Raw genomic sequence first — 17,316 nt, 5'->3', positions numbered from 1 at the left:
GGCTTCTCTGTCCATGGGATTCTCCAGGCAAGAATCCTGGAGTGGGTTGTCACGCCCTCCTCCAGGGCATCTTCACGACCCAGGGATCAAACCCATGTCTCTTATGTCTCCTGCATTGGCAGGCAGGTTCTTTACCAATAGTGCCACCTGAGAAGCCCAATCACCTGAGCCAGTTTCTTGAAACAAACCTCTCTCCCTATAAATCTCCTATAGGTTCTGTTTCTTTGGAGAACTCTTCACCAATACAAGTGTCATTCTTTTCCCATATTCCGGAAAATACCAGGAGGCCCAGGATGTCTGATGAAAAGCATCAGACCCTCACCCTCACTAATAAAAACCGAAAAACAAGTTAAAGAATGCCTCTCAAGGAAGCAGTACACACCTTGACCCACCAAGTCAAACCAAGAACACAAGGACTTCCTGGTAGTCCAGTGGTTAAGACTCCAAGCTTCCAATGCAGGGGGCATGGGTTCAGTCCCTGGGATGGGAAATTCTGCATGTCTATGGTGTGGCCATGAAAAAAAAAAAAAGCAAACTAACAAAATAACAGAACAAAAACAAACCAAGAACATGAGTAGCCATTGTGCACAGCCGTGCCAGGCTCAGAGCATGAAGACAGAGCACAGCAGCTTTATTATTGAATGAAGAACTAGGCCCGCAGCCACAGTGGGGGCCCCTGGTCCCCCCAGGGAGGTGGAGGGGGTGGCGTGCCAGTCTGGTGTTTCTGGGAGAGCAGAGAGGACCTCAGGCGAGCGAGAGGGCAGGCAGCACTTTTCCCGCACACTGGCCGAAGCCAATGCGGTACCCATCCCCCTGGCAGTGCCCTGCAACAGAGAGAGGACAGGGGGTCAGCCACAGAGCCGCCAAGCTCAGGGAACCAACGCCCAGGCAGCCACAGCACTGGTCAGCACATGGCTGGGCTCGGGGCAGAAAGGCACCATCAGGATGACAAATAGGTATATTCGACAGAAAACTACCCTCCCCAGGTCCTGGGCAGAGCACCAAAATGGAACTCCAGGCCCATCCCACTGTCAGGGACCCCAGAAAGTAGTGCAAGGATGGAGCGATGGCTCTCCTGAGAGGCAAAGGAAGAGACAGAGGTCAACTCTCCCTCTGTGAGTCTGAGTTCAAATCCTAATTAGGTCTGCTAATTAGCCTGAGGCCAGGGTTCAAAGTCTGGCTCCTGCACCCACTTGGGTCTCCTGGGAACTCAGTTTCCTCATCTGTGAAATGGATCTAATGATAGTACCCACTGAGCAAGACTATAACAAAGATGACGTGAGTTAATACACAGAGAACTCCCAGAAGTGCTTGGCCCAGGGCAAATGCTCAGTGTCAGCTATTAGGAGAATTATAAGCTGGGGGTCTGGGGGCAGCTTGTTTAACCTCTGAGCTCAGCTACTCCCTTGTCTACAAATGGGAATAGCAATCCTTTCCTCTTGGGGTGGCGAGGATTTAATGACACACTTGGGTGAAGTCCCAGCATGACACCTCCCCCAGAGCAGATGTTTAACAAATTCAATCAATTCCAGAAAGGCAGACAGCAGGAGGCCCTTGTCCCTGTACCTGAGAAGGGTCCGTTCACCAGGAGCTGCCCAACTAATATGAATTAGAGTAGAAAAGTCTATGAGGTGCTGGGAGAGCAGTGTGGAGGAGACAGGAGAAGAAAGGAGGGAACTTGCTGCTGATGGGAACCCCACCTGAGTGGGGATTTGATGGGTGGGTAGGAGTTTGCCAGGAGGGGGACAATGAAAAGGGCATGCCCAACAGAGGAAATAGCATGAGACTGAAGGCAGCCTTGGGAGATGGGTCAACTCAGTTGAGTTCAGTTGCTCAGTCATGTCCGACTCTTTGCGACCCCATGAACCGCAGCATGCCAGGCCTCCCTGTCCATCACCAACTCCCGGAATCCACCCAAGCCCATGTCCACTGAGTGGGTGATGCCATCCAACCATCTCATCCTCTGTCGTCCCCTTCTCCTCCTGCCCTCAATCTTCCCCATCATCAGCGTCTTTTCCAATGAGTCAGTTCTTCACATCAGGTGGCCAAAGGATTGGAGTTTCAGCTTCAACATCAGTCCTTCCAATGAACACCCAGGACTGATCTCCTTTAGGATGGACTGGTTGGATCTCCTTGCAGTCCAAGGGATTCTCAAGAGTCTTCTCCAGCACTACAGTTCAAAAGCATCAATTCTTCTGCACTCAGCTTTCTTTATAGTCCAACTCTCACATCCATACATGACCACTGGAAAAACCATAGCCTTGACTAGACAGAATTTTTTTGGCAAAGTAATGTCTCTGCTTTTTAATATGCTGTCTAGGTTGGTTATAACTTTCCTTCCAAGGAGTAAGCGTCTTTTAATTTCATGGCTGCAGTCACCATCTGTAGTAATTTTGGAGCCCAGCCACCTCATTCTCCCTGTGTGGGCTACTCCAACTACATCCCCAAACCTGCCCCTCACTGTCCCTGGCATCCCTGAGGACATCCTGGCCACCCCAGCACTAACCCCTAACACTCAGGGTCACCTTTGGTCCAGAGCAATATCCTTGCCTATTCTGTTGCTCAGTTTTATTATTGTTCTATCAGTCACTTTTGAATCTTGATGCTCAGAAACATTTGTGTCCCTGGGGCGGGGGTGGGGGGGAAGCCTATAAAAGCAAAACCTGGCAGAAATGCATCAATCATCTATCAAGACAAGTCACTCCAAAAGGCAGTATTTTTAAGAGCCTTCTTCCTGGAGAGCTGCAAACACTGATGGAGTGTCTTTCTCCTCCCCACCCCCAACGCTGGGCACTGTCAGTCACATGGCTCCTTCCTGCCCTGGGCACAACAGCACCAACCCTCCCAGCAAATGGCACTGCCTGCTTCCTTAAGCACAGATACACAATGACATCCTGGTAGGAGAGCCAGCCACTTCCCATTTTACAGCTGGAGGGCAGATGCTGAACAGGGTTTCTGAACCTTAGTGACTAGTGACAGTTAGAGCTGGATGGATGATTCTCAAGACAGGCTGTCCTGTGCACTTGGGACATCTAGCAGCATCCCTGGCTGCCCTTCAGAGTCGGCAAAACTGGCTCCAGTTGATGCCAAATGTCCCTCAAAGACCATGGCCCTGAGGATGGAAGTGATGCTCTGCACCCAGGACCGTCTTTCTGGGCCCTCAGGCTGCTGCTCTCCAGGCCAGGGAGGAGAAGCTGGGGGCAGGTGTATCCAGGCAGGGCCCAGGGGCCCAGAGAGGCCAGAGAGTGAGGAAAGTCCACACCAAGTCAGAGCATGTCACCGAGACCTGGGCAGAACGGGAAGGCAGCTCCCTGGCCTCACTGAGTTGGGTTCCATCAACTGTGGATACGGAAGGGAAAAGTGTGCTCATCTCCTCTGGGATGTCAGCCCAGTCACTGGCTTTTTCCTGGAGACTGACCCTCTGCTTGGGGCTTCCCTGGTGGCCCAGATGGTAAAGAATCCACCTGCAATGTAGGAGACCTGGGTTTGGCCCCTGGGTTGGGAAGATCCCTTGGAGAAGGAAATGGCAACCCACTCCAGCATTCTTACCTGAAGAATCCCATGGACAGAGGAGCCTGGTGGGCTATAGTCCATGGGGTTGCAAAGAGTTGGATACAACTGAGTGGCTAAGCACAGCATAGACCCTCTGCCTGCTCCCCACTGCATCCCAAGGGGAACGAGTGTCCATAGTGACAGCTCAGTTTTCCAGCTTCCCAAAATGCCCCACCTGCCAAAGTATCATTTTTATTCTTGTTCCTGAGACTTCCATCCATCTATCTCCATTTTCCTCTTTTCTTTTTAAAAATTAAAAAAATTTTTATTTATTTATTTTTGGCTGCACTGGATCTTTGCTGCTGCACGAGGGCTTCCTCTAGTTGTGGTGAGCAGGGACTACTCTCTAGTTGGGGTGCCAGGGAGTCCATTGCAGGGGCTTCTCTTTTGTGGAGTACAGAGTACTGCCATTAGGGAGTAGCTCCAGTTTGCAGAAACTAGAGAAAGCTTGTGCACAGCAGCAAAGACCCAGTGCAGTCATTAAAACAAGTAAATAAATAAAATTTTAAAAATAATATGCATTTTAAAAAAAGAAGAAGAAGAAGGGGTCAGGATGCTGGGCCTTCTCAAGAGTGGGTTCTGGAAAAAACATCAATAATGATGAGGACAGCGGTGACAACCGTTGCCAATTTTAAGTGCTCACAAAGTAACACGTGCCTTGTGAGGCTCTTTAGATGTTATCAAAGGGCTGAAGAATCCGGGTTCTGAAAACCAGCTACCTGGATGGGAAATCTCTTCCTGACTTACTGGTTGCAAGATCCAAGGCAAGTCATTTACCCACTGCTGGGCCTTTGTTTTCACGTCTGTAAAAGAGCACTGCAGTGGTGGTGGAGCACAACCCAGACGTGGGCCCTGCACCTCCTAGTTCACCATGGGAACCCCAGGGGAATCCACAGCCCCTGCCCCTGAGGGATTAAACTGGATCATGCCAGCAAATATGGAAAACTCAGCAGTGGCCACAGGACTGGAAAAGGTCAGTTTTCATTCCAATCCCAAAGAAAGGCAATGCCAAAGAATGCTCAAACTACCGCACAATTGCACTCATCTCACACGCTAGTAAAGTGATGCTCAAAATTCTCCAAGCCAGGCTTCAGCAATACGTGAACCGTGAATTTCCTGATATTCAAGCTGGTTTTAGAAAAGGCAGAGGAACCAGAGATCAAATTGCCAACATCTGCTGGATCATCAAAAAACCAAGGGAGTTTCAGAAAAACATCTATTTCTGCTTTATTGACTATGCCAAAGCCTTTGTGTGGATCACAATAAACTGTGGAAAATTCCGAAGGAGATGAGAATACCAGACCACCTGACCTGCCTCTTGAGAAACCTGTATGCAGGTCAGGAAGCAACAGTTAGAACTGGACATGGAACAACAGACTGGTTCTAGATAGGAAAAGGAGTACGTCAAGGCTATATATTGTCACCCTGCTTATTTAACTTATATGCAGAGTACATTATGAGAAATGCTGGGCTGGAGGAAGCACAAGCTGGAATCAAGATTGCCGGGAGAAATATCAATAACCTCAGATATGCAGATGACACCACCCTTATGGCAGAAAGTGAAGAAGAACTAAAGAGCCTCTTGATGAAAGTTAAAAGGGAGAGTGAAAAAGTTGGCTTAAAGCTCAACATCCAGAAGACTTTAAGATATGGCATCCAGTCCCATCACTTCATGGCAAATAGATGGGGAAACAGTGGAAACAGTGGCTGACTTTATTTTTCTGGGCTCCAAAATCACTGCAGATTGTGATTGCAGCCATGAAATTAAAAGACACTTACTCCTTGAAAGGAAAGTTATTACCAACCTAGATGGCATATTCAGAGAAGACAATTGCACCCCACTCCAGTGCTCCAGCCTGGAAAGTCCCGTGGACGGAGGGGCCTGGTGGGCTGCAGTCCATGGGGTCGCTAGGAGTCGGACACGACTGAGCGACTTCACTTTCACTTTCATGCATTGGAGAAGGAAATGGCAACCCACTCCAGTGTTCTTGCCTGGAGAATCCCGGGGACGGGGGAGCCTGGTGGGCTGCTGTCTCTGGGGTCGCACAGAGTCAGACACGACTGAAGTGACTTAGCAGCAGCAGATGGCATATTAAAAAGCAGAGACATTACTTTGCCAACAAAGGTCCGTCTAGTCAAGGCTATGGTTTTTCCAGTGGTCATGTATGGATGTGAGAGTTGGACTATAAAGAAAGCTGAGTGCCGAAGAATTGATGCTTTTGAACTGTGGTGTTGGAGAAGACTCTTGAGAGTCCCTTGGACTGCAAGGAGATCCAACCAGTCCATCCTAAAGGAGATCAGTCCTGGGTGTTCGTTGGAAGGACTGACATTGAAACTGAAACTCCAATACTTTGGTCACCTGATGCAAAGAGCCGACTCATTGGAAAAGACCCTGATGCTGGGAAAGATTGAGGGCAGGAGGAGAAGGGGATGGCAGAGGATGAGATGGTTGCATGGCATCATCGACTCGATGGACATGGGTTTGGGTGGACTCTGGGAGTTGGTGATGGACAGGGAGGCCTGGCGTGCTGCAGTTCATGGGGTCGCAGAGTCGGACACAACTGAGCAACTGAACTGAACTCATCCTTACAACCACGCTGTGAGACTAGGCACTGTATCCTTAGCTCCATTTTAAAGATAAGGCAACTGAGTCTCAGAAAGATTCAATAACCTGAGGAAGGTCCCAGGGCTACTGGCGATGTGGGAGTCCAACCTGAATCTGTGTGACTCTGACCATGGTGGCGCCTTCCTCTCCAGCAATATTAAATGATAGGCATAATGGCCCCTCAAGGGGTAAGGGTGCCCTAACCTGCTTGGAATGTGCGTGCTCATACGCTCAGTCATGTCCAGCTCTTTTGTGACTCCGTTGACTGTAGCCCTCCAGGTTCCTCTCTCCTTGGGGATTCTCCAGGCAAGAATACTGGCATGGGTTGCCATGCCCTCCTCCAGGGCATCTTCCCAACCAAGGGATCGAACCTGCATCTCTTACATCTCCTGCATTAGCAGGCAGGTTCTTCACTACTAACAGCACCTGGGAAGCCCCTCAGAATGGGCCGCTAGAAATCTTGTCACTAACTCAGTCAGGTAATAGGCACAGGGTCAAAGGGCACAAGGTCAGAAGGCACAGGGTCTCTGCACTGCAAAGTTCAAAACGTGAAACCTGCTATTATTTTATCAATTTGATCTGGGGGGAAGGAGACACTGAGCTGGACTTCCTTGGTCTTTTTGCTCCAGGAAGATTCTGATTTAAAGTTCTTGGCAGGGACTTCCCTGGTGGACCAGTGGTTAAGATTTTGCGCTTTTACTGCAGGGGACACGGGTGTGATTCCTGGTCGGGGAACTAAGATCCCACATGCAACACAGCTTGATTAAAAGATTAAAAGTAAATAAAGCCAGTCCCTGGCAGGCAGGGCTGGGGTGAAGGCCAGAACAAGCAGACACAGAGCTGGGACTTCCCTGGTAGTTCAGCGGGTAAAGAATCCACCTTCAGTGCAAAAGACCCCAGTTCGAGTTCTGAGTCACAAAGATCCCCTGGAGAAGGGTATTCCCAGGGAATACCCACTCCAGTATTCTTGGGCTTCCCTGGTGGCTCAGCTGGTAAAGAATCTGCCTGCAATGCGGGAGCCCTGGGTTTGATCCCTGGGTTGGGAAGATCCCTTGGAGAAGGGAATGGCTACTCACTCCAGTATTCTGGCCTACAAAATTCCATGAGCTGTATGTATAGTCCATGGGGTCGCAAAGAGTCGGACACGACTGAGCGACTTTCAGTTCACTTCATTTCAGTCCCTGTCAGGCAGGGCTTGGGTGAAGGCCAGAAGCAGCAGACACAGAGCCGGGAAGGCCGGAGTGGGGACAGTTGGGACAGATGGCTTCCCGGCAGACGGTGAGGACGGCGAGGAGGAGATGCCGCCCGTGGGCCTGGCGCCCTCCCTCACCTGTCATGATGACTTCATCCCCGTCCAGCAGGAACTTCCTGGTCTGGCCATTCCCCAGCTCTACGGCCCTTGTGCCCTTCCACGACAGCTCCAGCATGCAGCCGAAGCTCTCTGGCTCCTTCATAGCAAGAAGGGGAATAAGTTGTCACAGGCATTTACATCATGGCATTTCCATCACGGTGGGTGGGTCGGATCTGGTGTGGACAGTGGTTAGCAAGGCGAGGGGTAGGGGTGAGGCCTGGGAAGGAGCAAGGGACCCCACAGCCCCCAGAGACCCTGCCTTGGTGGGAATCACCCTGGAAATGTCCTCAAGTCCAGGTACCTTACGTGCCCTGCTTACTTCATTCAGGACTTGGGCATTGGGGGGATGCTGGGCCAACCTGCCCAGGCCCATCCTGCCAGGCACCTGCCAGGCCCCTGCCCACTCTGGAGGCTGGGGCTTACCCAGATGCTGTTATGCTTGGCACCCCCCCCCCCACCCCACCCCCCTGCTAGGAAGAGACTTTCCATCAAAAAGAGCCTGAGGTCTGGCCTTGCAGGAAGTGGCTAGTCCGTGCACCAACCAAAGTCATCACCAAAGGTTCATGGTGGGGGCGGTTAGCAGTGGGGCCACCTCATCCTGGAAGGATGTGCTGTGAGGTGGTGACAACCAGATACAACAGTGGCCCCCTGTGTCATTCTCACTCCCCCCAGTAGACAGAGGCAGCCTCTCTCCCCTATCCCAATCTCTTCTGCATTTGAAAAAGGAGCCCCTTCTGCACCCAGAGATGGATGAAGCTATGAGGTGGACAGGGTCGTAAGATATGCATGCTCAGGCTGGACTCCCCTCTCAAGGGAGAACCTTCCAGTCTGTACAGGGAATAGGGATGCTCCATGCAGGCAGCTCCCAGGGGAACCAATCACATACTCACCGGCCCGCTGATGGTTCCAGAAGCCAAGAGGTCGCCCGGCTGCAGGTTGCAGCCATTGACAGAGTGGTGGGTGAGCTGCTGCAGCATTGTCCAGTACATGTACTGCGGGCGAGGACACAGAGACGGGGACGGGCAGGACAGGCTTCTCCTGAGCTGCCCGGAGCAGCCAGCCCCACTCACAGCAGCCCGCCCCAGGCTCTCTCCCAGTCCCTAGAGCAAGGACAAGCTGTCCTCCTGCACTTACCCTGTGACCTACCCCAGTTCTCTCCCTGCCCCTTCACCAGCTAGAGCCCTAGCTCCTGGGCTCCTTTTAGCCCAACCCTAACCCACCTTCTCCAAGAAGCACTCCTGGAGTTGCAAACCTCACTGCTCAGACCCTCAACGTGCAGCATGCTCAGGAGTCCATAATCCCACTTTGTCCTGAAATCACCCCAGAGTCCTGAGTTGACAAGGTCTAGGTCCTCACTAGAGCAAAAGTGTCTCGTGAGCAAAGACCTCAGGCCTTGGAACAGACACTGGGCAACAGAGCTGAACAACTCAAACAGAACCTCAGAGCAGCCTAAAGGATGAGGGAGCACTACGGGAGGTCAGGCCTGGTGGGAAGTGACCAAGGACCATGTGCCCGCTGAGCATCTCAGGGGCTGCACTCCTGCGCCTCAAGCCCACAGCTCCTCAGGTCTGCCCCTCCTGAAGCTACACACCCAGGAAAAGGAAACCTCAGAAATGGATTTTTGCACAAAAGCCCCCTTAAGCAGGCTCCCCCATTCCTTCTTAGCAGCCTAAGGAGCCCAGAATAAAGTTAAATTAAGAGGGAGACTAGAAGAAACAGGAATACATTGAATCAGAGGATGTTCAGTGGTCAGCAAACATATGACAGGATGCCCAGCTGCATTCGTCCTTGTCACTGTTGTTCAGTCACTCAGTCATGTCCGATTCTTTGCAACCCCAGGGACTGCAGCACGTCAAGGCTTCCCTGTCCTTCACTATCTCCTGGAGTTTGCTCAGACTCATGTGCTTTGAGTCGGTGATGCCATCCAACCATCTCATCCTCTGCCGCCCCCTTCTCCTCCTGCCCTTGGTCTTTCCCAGCATTCATCTTTAGGGAGATGCAAAGCGAAATCACAATCCCCAGAACAGCTGAAATGAAAATGCCAGTGGCTCACCTGTTGACCAGGATGTGGAGCAGCCGAAATGTCAGATGCTGCCCGTGGTGAGTGCAAATTGTAACAAGCCCTTTGGCAAAGTCTCTGGAAGGACTCCTCAGCCAAGTATGGATATACACCCTCTATGACCCAGCACTTCTATCCCTGGATATCCAGACATATGCACATTCATGCACACAGAGACATCGACTAGACTGTTCACAGTAGCTCTACCAAAAAAATGGAAACAACCCACCACACGCTGACCCATCATCACATCCCGACATGGATGCTTTTCTCCTGGTCCTGCCAGGAAGAAAGGTCTCCCCCGTCTCCAAAAGCAGTCTGCCCAGCCTTAAAGCTTACCTTAAAATTAGACCTGCATATGGTAGCTGCCTGGCTCATTCCTTCTCCTGTTAGGAAGACAAGTAACATTGACCAGAAAACTTAATTCCATTAATCAAGGAGTGGGGATCCCACCTTGTAAGGGGAACCCTTTTGTGGCTTAGGCTTTCCATTGTCTAATATGACTCCACCTAAAGAGTCTATGAACCAATAAGCTCATAGGCTAGGGTCTCAGAGCTGGGGGACTTCCACAGAGAAGTCAATACCATCATTATCCCACTGCCAGGTGACAAACCAGACAGATTTAGTAACAGACAGATTCAGTAATATGCCCAAAGTCCCAGAGCTGGTCAGGGGAAGAACCAAGACTTGAACTTCAGCTGTAGCCTTCAAAGCTGGGCTCTCTCACTACTGATCCACTGGCCTTTAACTCAGCCCAGCCGAGCAGCCTCAGGGGTCCACCCAGTTTGACACAGCCTCCGACCCCCGGGCAGTACCTTTCAGGGCAACAGAGAGGTTGATGTCGAATGTGTAGGGCTGGTCATGGCAGAGATACGGCAGGGGCTTGGGGTCCTGTGAGGGCAGAGGAACACAGAGGGGCTGGGTTGGCTGGCCGAGCTGGCCAGGCTGGCCCCACCGCAGAGCAGCTGGCCAGGACGACCTGAGAAGAAGGGGCATCCCCTCTTTCCAGGACAGTGCTGTGTCCCTGGACACTGGGGGGTGAGGGTGGCAGAAGACAGGGTGATCAACAAAGGGTGCACAGTCCCCCTGGTGCTCCTGGACTCAGCGATACAGGCCACTTTGACAGCCAGGCCAGAAGGTCTGTACTTTGTCCAAAAGCAATGTCTCCCCCAAGAGCCATCTGTGACTCCCTAGTGATCCATGAGCTAATGTGGGGTGACTTTATTTTCATGATTATGTGTTTCTTTTCATGATTGACTTGGTGGCTAGTTACATGGATAGGGACCTAGAAGTTCCTTTTCTAAATATACTATGTTTTCAAATGGAAGCTGCTTTAAAGAAAAGCATTCAGCCTGCATCCTTTGCAGATGTTTGCATACATTTATATCTAAGACAATTCTGTGGCTATTTTTGCAGTGTATGGATTTATTCTTTTTTAGCACTATTTGGGTTGTAACCATAAAATCTCAATATAAAGAACCCTTGTTGCTGTTTAATTGCTAAGTCATGACCAACTCTTTTGCAACCCCATGGACTGTAGCCCACCAGGTTCGTCTGTCCATGGAATATTCCAGGTAAGAATACTGGAGTGGGTTGCCATTTCCTTCTCCAAGGGATCTTCCCAACCCAGAGATTGAACCCACTTCTCTTGCATTGGCAGAGAGATTCACCACTGAGCCACCAGGGAAGCCCAAAGAACCAGTGTAGGGATGGGAAAATAAAAAGAAAGAAAAAGAAAAGCATTCAGTAAGTCATCATTCACAAGTGGCAAGAATCCTGAAGGTTGCACTTTAACAGTATTTGGGAAGGATTGGTATATAAGGAGATAGAGCCCAAAGGTCTTTGGTGAGGGTGAGCAGTGCCTGTGAGCAAAGAGCTGGACCAGGGATAAAGCCTGGAGGGGACAAGCCAGGGATGTGACTGCGGGCCAGGCAGTCCTCGGAGAGTGGGACTCACCGAGGAGGGAGGAGACAAATCTCAGAGACTGAAAAAGATGGGGAGGGAGATGCTGGCAGGAGTGGTGGAGGACGGAGCCTCACGAGGAACTGGTCTGCAGGGAAAGACTCCCAGTGTTTCGGTACAGCTCCATGAGAAGACAGCAGGCTGAGACATGTCCAGGGAGCCACATGTGAGGTGGGGGCAGAGGCCATGAGCAAGCAGGGTCAGATGTTCAGGGGAGCAGGATTGGGAGTGAGGGAAGAGCAAGGCTGAGTGCTCAGCACGGGCTACCCCCACATGGAGAATAGAGTCCACTGGAGCATTGCAGAAGATACAGGACTGAGACTGGTCACATGCCAGAAGCCAGGGGCAGAGTGTCTAGGAACAGTAGGGGGCTGCCAAAAGGTCAAAAGAAGTTCAAACCAGTCGATCCTAAGGGAAATCAACCCTGGGAATATTCACTGGAAGGACCGATGCCAGAGCTGAAGCTCCAACACTTTGGCCACCTGATGCGAAGAACTGACTCATTGAAAAAGACCCTGATGCTGGGAAAGATTGAAGGCAAGAGGAGAAGGGGATGACAGAGGATGAGATGGTTGGATGGCATTACAGACTCGATGGACATGAGTTTGAGCAAACTCCGGGAGATGGTGAAGGACAGGGAAGTCTGGTGTGCAGCAGTCCATGGGGTCGCAGAGTCAGATACAACTGAGCGACTGGACAACAGCAAAGAGGTCCATACTGAAGAGGGCACAAGACCATGGTGTCAGTCAAGGTCAAGTGCACTTTGGTGGAGGTCACTGGGGGTGATGGGATGGAGGCAGCAGCAGACTGTGACAGCCTGAGGAGTGAGGACCAAGATCCGGAGTCAGGCCAGGACAGTGGTACAGGGACCAGGAGGCTCGGCAGCAGGATGCCCTGTGGTCTGACTCCACACTGCAGTCTGTCAGTCGGCCTCCAGGGGGCGCCATCACACAGAACACAACTTGGCAACCCGGGAGGTTGTGCAATGTGATACTGGAAGGGACCCCTTCTCCTGCCAACTGGCCAGTTCCTGTAGCCTCAGAGGATTCTAAAGGTTACAAAATTCCATGTTTTTTCCCAGAACTGTGCAAGGAACAGGGAAAACACAAGGCAGAATGACTGGCGCCATGCTTGCCTAGAGGTCCCTGCAGTCAAGACCCCCCAGCACGTGGGCATGCTGGGGACACAGCACTTACCCTCCAGACCCTCTCCAAACTGGATGGGTAAACAGCTGGGAGGCAGAGGGGCCCGGATTTGGGACTTCTCATAGAGGACGTCTTACCTGCTCCGGGTTGGGCACAGCAAAGGGCATGAGGGCATCCATGGGCACCACCCACGGAGAGATGGTGGTTCCAAAACTCTTCCCAAGGAACGGCCCAAGTGGGACGTACTCCCATTTCTGGATGTCTCGAGCTACAGGAGAAGGGACAAGGAGGGCTGACAGAAGCCGACGGGGCCACCGGCCAAGTCTCCCCTCTCCCCTTGACGAAGGACCAGACGCTTGGCTCAGCCTTGCTGACCCCTGGTGCTCCAACCCCAATGAACTGGTTGCCCCGGGATCAAGGACAGAGGTCCTCTGAGGTCACCGTGCCAGGCTGCGGCCAAGAGTGAAATGACCAAAGGGCAGGAAAAAGAAAAGTACTCTTCCAGTACCAGGAGGGAGAGAGACATATTTGTCACAAAAGACAGGAATTCAAGGCCAAGAAGAGACTGCAAACAAATCTTGTTACTTCTTCAATAATTTAGCACCCCAGACCCAAAATCCTGTGTTTTGTCTGTTGTTTACAAATTTATTATTTGTTTGTAAAAAGGTATAAAATCTGCCTGCTTTGTTCACTTCCTTAATTCTCTTCTGTGCACTCCTGTATTTACAAATTATATTTGTTTTCCTGCTGTTTAACTAAAAGGGAGGTGCAGGCAGGATATTTCCTCATGAAGGGTCTGGAATCTCAACCTCATAGTTCCTGGGATACCTGGCACCAGTTTCCTCCTATATAAGGCAGAGGGGTTGAGACGAACTCAGAAATGGAGCTGTTTGGTTTGAAATCTTAGCTCAGCAACCAGCTGAAATCACTCTGTGCCTCATTCCTCACCTCTGTAAAATGGGAATAGTAATATTATCATTGGGCTTCCCAGCTGGCACTAGTGGTAAAGTGCCTGCCAATGCAGCAGTCATAAGAGACGTAGATTCAATCCCTGGGTTGGGAAGATCCCTTGGAGAAGGGCATGGCAACCCACTCCAGTATCCTTGCCTGGAGAATCCTATGGAGGACCCTAGTGGGCTACAGTCCAACGGGTCTCAAGAGTCAGACATGACTTAGTGACTAAACAACAAAAATATTATTAGTGCCCAACTGGGATCTGGCAGGAGAGTCCACAGGAGGAGTTCAGCCCTGGGGCCTGGCACAAAATTGCTCAAACATATTGGTCATGTCCCTCCGTTCAACTTACAAGAACACTGGAGCTCAGAGAGGTCAAGTGACTGGCCAAGAGCTCAGAGCCGAGAGGTCTGTTGGATACCCAAGCCTGTGCTCTCAACCACTGACCACCTGCTGCCTCTGACCAAACCAGAGCCAGGAGACCACCTTGGCTTCTGCAAAAAGTGTCCCAAACACCCAGCCTTCCCCCAGACCCAAGAGTGCACAGGATGCTCAATACCAGGATGCCCGGCTCCCCATAATTACCACTCCAGTCGTTCATAAGGACCATTCCAAAAATGTGCTCGTGGGCCTTGGAAATGGGGATTGGCTCTCCGAGTTTGTTCCCAGGGCCTACAAAGAAAGCCTGACATGGGAAAGCTGATGAGAATCTGGCTCTGACCTGCTGCCCTTGCCTGGAAGGCAAAGGTCAGGCATTTCCAAACCCTGGCTGATACCTGGACTGCTACGTACAAATCCACCATACTTCTACACTGCACCTGAGTTGACAGACAGCCACAGCCCTGCTCACACCCCTGCTCACAGCCCTGCTCACAGCCCTGCTCACAGCCGGGGCCATAGTGAGCAGCAGCGGGCCAGTGCCCACCCAAGACCCCTGCACGTGGTCCCTGATCACGGCAGCCCTCTTCATCTCCTTCAGCCCACACCTCTGCCCTTTCCCACACTGCATTTCACAAGCCTTGTGAAAAGTGAAAATACCAGGGTTTGTATTCATGTCATAAAAAATCAGAAGGCTGACTCCATGATGTGGCAAAGAGAGCCCATGGGGGCAAACTCCACCCCTTAACCCATCGTACAATTCCAAGTAGATGAGAGATCTAAATTTTTGCAGAGTAAGGTTCTATCTAACAAGTACTAGAAAAACAAAACACCCCTCAAGTCTTCAAATTCTTCAGGTGGAGAGAGTCTGCTGCTGCTGCTGCTGCTAAGTCGCTTTAGTCGTGTCCGACTCTGTGCAACCCCAGAGACGGCAGCCCACCAGGCTTCCCTGTCCCTGGGATTCTCCAGGCAAGAACACTGGAGTGGGTTGCCATTTCCTTCTCCAATACATGAAAGTGAAAAGTGAAAGTGAAGTCGCTCAGTCGTGTCCGACTCTTAGCGACCCCTAAGATGACATAAAAGGAAATGCCATAAAGGAAGTGATTGACATGTTTGACTTTATAAAACTGTAAAATTTCTGCATAAAGAAAGACAACAAATAAAGGCAAAATGATACCACATTGGGAGTAACATATTTACAATGTATTACAGTGAAGTGTTAATTTCTATTAAATACAAAAGTGTATTAGTCGCTCAGTCATTTCTGACTCTTTGTGACCCCATAATCTATAGCCCACCAGGCTCCCTTGTCCACGGGGTTCTACAGGCAAGAATAGTGGAATGGATAGCCATTCCCTTCTCCAAGGGATCTTCCTGACCCAGGGATCAAACCCACATCTCTTATACCTCCTGCACTGGCAGGCGGGTTCTTGTCCATCTGAGCCCCCGGGGAAGCACTTCAATACAAAACAGACTTTCAAACTGATAAGAGAGCACTGTGCAGAAAACTGGGAGATAGTAGCCGAGAATATCTGTGAAAGGAGAGCATCGCTAACACAACATCCAGGAAACAAGAGAGCGTCTAGACATCACTGCAGGAACATGTTGGGAAAATAACTACCAGAATCGCACAGAATCAACTATGACGTTTGCAAGACCCAAGTCCCAGTTATATTCATTCTATGATGGTGTTTAAACATTGCACATTTTTCGTCAAGATTATAAAAAGAAAGATGCCATCTTATAGAGAATCTCACCACCATCATCAAGATGATCTGTGCTCGCTACCCACCCAATACACCGTTTCTTCACACTCCGACTTTCCATTTACCTTCTGCCCACCCCTTCTGCCCCCCGACAGGAACCAACATAGGTAAAGCATCTGCCTGCAAAGTCCTCCATACTCCCAGAGAGAAGACCCTGGTCCCATTTAAACTGGGGCTCTGCACCCTGCTCTGGGGCATCCGGCTTGGGGAGACCGTCTCTTAGGGGCCACGTGGCAGCCTCACAAAGGCAGTGAGAGGCAGAGGGCTGGCTCGGCACGCCCTCCTGGGACTAGTGACTATTTGTCTCCCCTGGATGGAATCCAAAGATATCACCAGGCAGGATTGGAAATACACGGAGATCCAGCCTGCCTCCAATCAACCTAGAGGCCCACTCTCACAGTCCAACCAGGGGACCCCAAAGCGTACACCAGGGAACCCACACCAGGAGACACTCTGAGGACCACCTAAACCTGAGATTCAAATTTTCTGCCACCCTGTGTGTGTCCTCAGGTGACCCCTCAAAACCTCTCCGACTACTGATTTGGAGGTTACAAATGAACTGTTAATGAACTTACACATACAGAATCAGTGAGTAATGAGGCTGGACGGTACTTCTGATGGCCAGGTGGGGACCCAGAACTGCCATTAACATGGTTGAGATGAGGGAACGGCCCATTGTCCAGGGCAGCCACTGGGAGAGCCCTCTTGCCCTAGCGTATATACAGACCCCACGCCAGTAAAACACCGAGACAAGGCTTACCATCTCCAACTCGAAGTCCAGGAGTTTGCAGGCACCATAAACGGGAGGCTTAGCTGGAATAACAGCAGAAAGAGAGGTTAGTGGGTGCCAGGCATGGACTTGGGCGTGTGGGGACAAAGAGCAGAGCCCCGCAAGGCCTGGGCACTGGGGGCACTTACAGTCGTCGGGTCGCATCTGCCCCAGGGGCCTGCGGATCGGGGTGCCAGACACCACCACGGAGGAAGCGCGCCCGTGGTAGCCCACAGGCAGGTGCAGCCTGAGGAAGGAAGGCGAGAGGAAGCTTTGATGCTGTTACATGTACAAATGAAATTTCAAAATGTTTTCAGATGAAATGAAAGGGAGTCAACATATATATACATGAGCTTCCCTGGTGGCTGATGGTAAAGAATGTGGGAGATCTGGGAAGATCACCTGGAGAAGGGAATGGCTACCTACTCCAGTATTCTTGCCTGGAGAATCCCTTGGACAGAGCAGTTTGGTGGGCTACAGTCCAAGGGGTCACAGTGAGTCTGACATAACTGAAGCAACTTAGCACGCACGCACATATATAAAATAGATAAGTAATAAGGACCTGGGGCTTCCCAGGTGGCATAGTGGTAAAGAATCCATCTGCCAATGCAGGAGATGCAAGAGATGCAGGTTCAATCCCTGGGGTGGGAAGATCCCCTGGAGTAGAAAATGGCAACCCACTCCAGTATTCTTGCTTGAGAAATCCCATGGGCAGAGGAGCTTGGTGGGCTACAGTCCATGGGGTGGCAAAGAGTCGGACACGACTGAGTGACTA

At 51.0% G+C, this 17,316-nt stretch overlaps 1 protein-coding gene across 2 annotated transcripts in view; it reads right to left on the bottom strand.

Moving 5' to 3' along the window:
* Positions 1–579: 579 nt before the first annotated feature.
* FAH (fumarylacetoacetate hydrolase) overlaps positions 580–17,316 on the bottom strand; it is a 31,019-nt gene continuing 14,282 nt past the window's right edge. For both annotated transcript variants that reach the window (XM_070358419.1, XM_070358420.1), the window contains 9 exons: positions 16,691–16,788; positions 16,533–16,585; positions 14,214–14,313; positions 12,812–12,942; positions 10,383–10,458; positions 9,907–9,953; positions 8,399–8,500; positions 7,488–7,605; positions 580–824 (listed from right to left, as the gene is read on the bottom strand). In XM_070358419.1, the coding sequence (XP_070214520.1) occupies positions 745–824; positions 7,488–7,605; positions 8,399–8,500; positions 9,907–9,953; positions 10,383–10,458; positions 12,812–12,942; positions 14,214–14,313; positions 16,533–16,585; positions 16,691–16,788 (805 nt within the window). In that variant the 3' untranslated portion in view covers positions 580–744. The remainder of the gene's footprint in view (positions 825–7,487; positions 7,606–8,398; positions 8,501–9,906; positions 9,954–10,382; positions 10,459–12,811; positions 12,943–14,213; positions 14,314–16,532; positions 16,586–16,690; positions 16,789–17,316) is intronic.

This window comes from Bos mutus, chromosome 21, assembly GCF_027580195.1.
Source record: "Bos mutus isolate GX-2022 chromosome 21, NWIPB_WYAK_1.1, whole genome shotgun sequence".
NCBI classification, from domain to species: Eukaryota; Metazoa; Chordata; class Mammalia; order Artiodactyla; family Bovidae; genus Bos; species Bos mutus.
The sequence above is the reverse complement of the archived record's forward strand: the minus strand, read 5'-3'. Positions and strand labels throughout refer to the sequence as shown.